General features: G+C 37.1%; 1 protein-coding gene across 1 annotated transcript; it reads right to left on the reverse strand.

Annotated features, from left to right (window-relative positions):
- Positions 1-2,806: 2,806 nt before the first annotated feature.
- LOC107589888 (transcription factor SOX-14-like) lies at positions 2,807-3,460 on the reverse strand. Its single transcript, XM_016278464.1, has one exon. The coding sequence runs from the start codon at positions 3,458-3,460 to the stop codon at positions 2,807-2,809; it is 654 nt and encodes a 217-aa protein (XP_016133950.1).
- Positions 3,461-6,550: the final 3,090 nt, after the last annotated feature.

The following is a 6,550-nucleotide window of genomic DNA, read 5'->3' on the forward strand; positions in this document are numbered from 1 at the left end:
CACACACACATACGTATGTTAGATGAATTATGTAGAAATGGTTTAAATTTGTAAAATATACTGCCTCAAATGATTTCAACCTGTCCCACCTTTTGTCGTTCTATTAATTCTCATATTACAATGACACATATTCATAAATTATCAATACAGACGGAAAAAATTTAATTCTGGAAAAACAATAGGAGGTTGTTTCCAAAATAACCCATAGAGCTTTAATTAGGCTAAATATGCAACCCTGGCAGTCTCTATATTTGTTATTTATTACATTGGACAGGGGCAGAGGACAGATAAATGACAAAGAGATGAAATAACGTGAAAAAGATTTTAGGCTAGAGGAGGGAGAAAAAAACAGTGGCAAAAGCACAAAGGCAATGCAAATAAACTGCACTTGTTGAAACCAGGGAATGCCAAAATCGGCCTTTATTATACAAAACGGAACAGACAAACATTTACTAGACAATTGACAATTTGTTCACAATTAAAAAGTTAATGATACAATGTTTTTTCCCCTTAAGGATTTCAGTCACAGCTTTTGAATGCTGTCACAGGATGTTTCATATATGAATCATAAGACTAATATCAATCAAAGGTCAAATACTGTGACTTTTTAGTTATCAAATTAAATTTAAGTAAAAATGACTTCTGTTATGTTGTATAATATTCAAATATTATGTATATAGTAAGTTGACAGTTTATTTTGAATAAACAAATGTTTTATTTGAGATGTGCATGCTGTAGTTACTGCTAAAAATACAGATACTGGACACTTTTAACAAATCAGCAGGTCATATTAAAGTAGTAACATCGTGCATATAGCCTATAGGCTATATTTAAATATATATTTGTATTTTTATTGTTTTTGGCAATTCAGCATGTAGAAAATGTCTTTTAATGAGTTAATCGCTCCATTCAGTTATATACAAATTTTCAAGCAAAAATAAAATGTCAATATACAAAGAGGTGTAAAGAGTACCTAAAAACCATACTTGAGTAAAAGTGCAGATACCTTACAGTGAAAATTACTCCACTACACGTTACAAGTCACCAATTCCAAAACAACTTGAGTAAAAGCCTTAGAGTATCTGATTTTAACAGTGCTTAAGTATTTTACTTATACTAAACATAGGCTCAAAAAATGCACTAGTCAAAGAGATTGCCAGTGAAAAACTGTAATGTTGTGGAGAAGCTGGGGAAAAGACAGAGGCAAGGATCTATGTGCAGGTATTTAATGGAAAAACTAGAACAAACAATAAGCCAAAAGCCAAAAACCAAAGGGAACAAAGAACAGAATGACTGGCAAACAGACAACCATAAGGCCTACATTCAACAACTCACAAGGAACTAAAGAAAAACCAGGGCAATTTATACACACAGGGGGCTAACAAGCTTAAAGCCCCATTCACACCAAGAACGATACCTATAAAGATAACGATATTAGCGTCCACACCAGCGGACGATATCGTCTAATTAATTCTAAGCATATTCATCTGTCGCTTTAAATTCTTGAGCTCGTGATAGCAGGATTGATTTTGATCGGCTGTGAATGTTTTTATTGTTTATCAGCTGGGAAAAAATCGTATTGAAAATGATTCAAACGATATCATTTCTCTGTGCCTTTATCGTTATAGCTGTGGTGTGGACTCTTCTATTCTTTAATATTGAGAACAATTTTTAGAATTATATCTTTATCGTTATCTTTATAGTTATCGTGCTTGGTGTGAACAGGCCTTATCAAGATAAGACACCTGAGGAGACTAATCAAGGGGAACCAATGAACAAACGGACTACAAACTGACTACAAACACCACGGGAGACAGGAAGTGACATAAAAGTCCAGGGCAAGGCACAGAGAACATGTAACAAAAACAAGAAAGAGTTGATTTGTGAGGAGTGCAATCACGTTTATTTTCTAAAACCAAAATAAAACTGAACACCTCAAAATTACAAAACAATATCCATCAAAAAGGTCTCTTCAGTATAATGGATAAATAAAATAATGTTAAGTAAAATTAAAAAGCCGAAGCCTTCTTGCACTGGCTGTGCTGGTTTGGGCCTCATTGCCGGCTGCAGTCATGTCCTCATCTCATATATAAAACACCTCTGATTCACAAATACTTGCTAAGGAACTCGCATTCACATAAAGTAGCCTTGTTGAAAAGTTTGGGTGAGTAAGGGCAAAATGCACAAGATGCAGTACTTTCAGTGACCTGTAATAGGCAATATCACGTCTCTTGTAGCAGAAATAAACTGCTCCAGAAAAAGCTAGGTCCAAGCAAAATGTAATGTGTAACTGCAACACTCATTTCAAATGTAGTGGAATAAAGAGTACAGATACTCATTCAGAAATGTAGTGAAGTAGAGAGTAAAAGTTGCTAATATCTTTGATACTCAGTACAACTACAAAGTATCCAAAAGGATACTCAAGTACAGTAACTAATTACATTTACTCCAATACTTTACATCTCTGCATACAAACACTATTCAAATCATCACTCGATGTCTGGCATTTAATTGTCGTCAAATTCATCTTTGGCTCTGAACAGTAAGTAATTAATTATATTATTTTTAATTATTACAATAATACCACATGGCAATTATAAATGAACGTGAAAACAAATGTGAGATCCCATACAAACAAACAAATAAACAAATAAAACGACTATTATTAGGCTAATAAAAATAGTTAAATGTATTTTAATCAACATTTATAAAAGCTTCACTTGAACTTAAACTGAGAAAAGACCAATCGAATTCTCTCTTGAAAAAAAAACCCGAATACGATACTAATGACATTTTAATGACTGAGTCACAGCGCTGTAGAGCTGTTTGCAGTCTTGCTCATACCTGGAAACACTATATAGGCAACTGGAGGTGTTCTGGAAGAAGGCCAGGGCGAACAGTTACAGGGCAGCAGGTATCCGGGGTTTGGAGACAGGTGAGTGTGCGCGTACTGACCGGAGCATCCCAGACACCCGAAGGACCTGTGTCCACTCTGATAGCTAAAAGCTGGAGAAAAAGCCAACGAGCCCGGGGTTAAAGCAAGTTTTTCATGTCGAAAAGCAGTTGACAGGCTCGGCTCCATGATAGGATGTTGCATGGACGCAGCTGAATGAAGGGGTCGTGGTTTGTCCAGATTTGAGACAGCTTGAAATTCTCGCTCGTCGTGATGCGGTAAAGACAACAGCGTGTCCTTCCTCAACAGTCCTTTAGGTTTGCGTCTCGGTCGGTATTTGTAGTCTGGATGCTCTCTCATGTGTTGGGCGCGTAGTCTTTTAGCCTCGTCGATGTAAGGTCTTTTTTCAGCGTCAGAGAGCAGCTTCCACTCGGCGCCGAGTCTCTTGCTGATCTCAGAGTTGTGCATCTTTGGGTTCTCCAGTGCCATCTGTCTTCTCTGACCTCGCGACCAGACCATGAACGCGTTCATTGGTCTCTTGATGTGCTCCATGGGCTGCTTCACCATGTTCCTCGAGTTCATTTGCTGCTTTGCGTCACGGAGTAATAATTTTAAAAAGTTGCTATAACACCTGAAAGTATATTAAAATCATCTGTGGAAATGATGAGGTGAGGTGAGATGCGCAGCGGTGTTTAAAAGGCAGGATTTTTTTTTTTGCCACTGAAACTGAAGTGTGTGAGAACGACTGCTTGGTTTTGTGAGATGTTTGTTTCAAATCTCTGAGAGTTTCAAAGAAAGCTTTGCAGCGAGGACACATCATAACCCCTCGCGCCCAATCAGCGCTTGAGCGACATAATACAGTTACAATGACACCAGAAAACAGTGATTTCTGCAAAAAGGGGACTCAATGAAATTAAAATGACTTTAAAGCTGCCTATAAAAGTTTAGGTAAGCCGCTCTCTCAAAACACACACACACACACACACAGCCTTGATATTACAGAGCGAGGACTCGACAACACTAGCTGTCCTTGGTGCTGACGGATTATTTACAACAAAAGCTGTCGTAGGCATAACATGTCCATAAATTTGATTTTTAATCAACAATTTAAAAGTTATATGAATGCACAAAAATAGAAAAAAATTTTTATTGTTGTGATTATTTTTTTCTTTTCTTTTATGTAAAGCCCTTCGAATTACCATTGTGTATGAAATGTGCTATATAAATAAACTTGCCTTGCCTTGCCATTATTAGCAGCTGGTTTTTGTTTTAATCATAAACTGATGTATGAATGATGCACTGGATTATTTACAATGCATTAAAGAAAGAAAATAATATCAAGATATTTTCTGAATTCACCCTTTGATAAAAATGCAAAGTGCATGAGAATGACTGATATCGAAAGAAATGATTTTGCATTATGTCCAAAAAGATACATCTGCAGAGTGCAGACTCCTGGATATTTTGGCCATGGATAAGCATGTTAGCCATGCATAATCCTTCCATGTCAAAGGAAAGATTCCTTCCTAATGTATGTCTCGTGCCCACTGCTTGTGTGAATTGTTCAGATAAATGAGAGGTGCGTGAGCTGGACAGCTGGTGATTTGCTGTGTCCATCATGAGATTTTATTTCCTGCACTTAGGGATTTTTGACACAGGGTGGCACTGATCATGCTGTGAAGCTGATTGCTTTTCATTTGCCTTTTACAGGTAGATAAAATAGCCATTGAAAGAGCTATCAAATCTATATCCTGCTTTTAGATGCCTTCTTTTATTGCCTCAAATAAAAAGTAGGATGAAAAGAGTTAAGCATACACCTCTAAATATAAGGCACTTGTCTTTAAAATGACAAATTAAATGTGTATTGTAACATAATTTAATTCATTTAGGTTTTAAATTGTAATCATATGTGTAATATGTTAACTTTAAATATTTGGCCATTGGTACAAATTTAAAGCGCAAATTTATTATCATATAGTTTGTATAGCTGTGTTCTGCATATACACTGAACAAAATTATAAACGCAACACTTTTGTTTTTGCCCCCATTTTTCATGAGCCGAACTCAAAGATCTAAGACTTTTTCTATGTACACAAAAGTTTTATTTGACTGTATTATGTCTTAAATGGTATTATGTGCTCTTTATATGCTGTTGTTGAGTCCTGTCATGATGATCACATGTTTAATGATTTTGTCCTCTTGAAATCCAATATTGCATCTAGAGCAGGGGTGTCAAACTCAATTCCTGGAGGGACGGAGCCTAGAGCAGTGGTTCCCAAACCTGGTCCTGGAGGCACCCCAACACTGCACATTTTGCATATCTCCTTTCTCTGACACGCCAGTTTCAGGTCTTGGAGCAGGGGTGTCAAACTCAATTCCTGGAGGGCCGAAGCCCTGCAGAGTTTTGTTCCAACCCTGCTGCAACACACATATCACGTAGTTTTCAAATAAGCCTGAAGGACTTGATTAGTTGGATCAGGTGTGTTTAATTAGGGTTGAATCTAAACTCTGCAGGGCTCCGGCCCTCCAGGAATTGAGTTTGACACCCCTGTCTTGGAGTCTCTACTAATGAGCTGATGACCTGAATCAGGTGTGTTTGATTAAGGAGACATGCAAAAGGTGCAGCGTTGGGGTGCCTCCAGGACCAGGGTTGGGAACCACTGGCCTAGATGACTTGATTAGTTGGATCAGGTGTTTAATTAGGGTTGAATCTAAACTGTGCAGGGCTCCAGCCCTCCAGGAATTGAGTTTGACACCCCTGATCTAGAGGATCTACTGAATTAAATGTAGTGTGGCTTAACCAGTTGTTTTAAAACTTGTTATACAATTAGAACAATATTTGAGAAGGGTCTGGCTGCAGACTTGCACTTGCACTCTCAGACTTGCACTCTCTGACACTTGCAGTCTTTATTTTTTATTTTGTTCTATTTATAGATTTTTTTTTTTGAATCTCTCAACATTTTACAACAGTAGCCAGGTGGTGAAGACAAGAAAAAATAAACTAAATTACAATGTCACTTGCAATCGCCACTTGCACTCTCAGCTACCTGCGACATCACTTGCAATCGACACAAATCGTGCGTGTTGCCAATGGAGACAAGAAGCTGTGGTGGTGATTTAATGATTAAAACTAATTTAGTACAATAACGTACATGGTCCTGCAAGACAAGACCCGCAAATCCGTGGCCACAGAACAGCAGAATATGAAGGCAATGCACAAAGTCTCTCGTTAAGCGTTTTCCTCCCGTAGAAAAACATAAACACTTAATATGACTTGATGTACTAAGATGCTATTAAAATATCAAATTCAATATACAGTTTATTAAAATAATGAATATGTATATAGTATTTTCCACCCATACCGCGAAACGTGGCATGTGTGGCATAATGGACTAAGATGATAATAAAGACCAAACTCAATATGCTCCTCTTCATTATTAAAATATACATAACTATGTACAGGCAAGTGAGCCCAGAATAAACGCAACAAGCAAAGTTTCGCGTTAAGCATTTTTCCATATAGAATCAAATTTCTACAGCTCTTTTATGTAATTATCTTTGTCCATTAAGCTACATTACATGTTTTATTTATAATGATTTTCTGTAGGAGGAAAATGTTTAACGTGCAATTTAACACATTGCGTTCTGGGTTCGTCT

Source organism: Sinocyclocheilus grahami, unplaced genomic scaffold (genome assembly GCF_001515645.1).
Source record: "Sinocyclocheilus grahami isolate Dianchi unplaced genomic scaffold, SAMN03320097.WGS_v1.1 scaffold121.1, whole genome shotgun sequence".
Classification (NCBI taxonomy): Eukaryota; Metazoa; Chordata; class Actinopteri; order Cypriniformes; family Cyprinidae; genus Sinocyclocheilus; species Sinocyclocheilus grahami.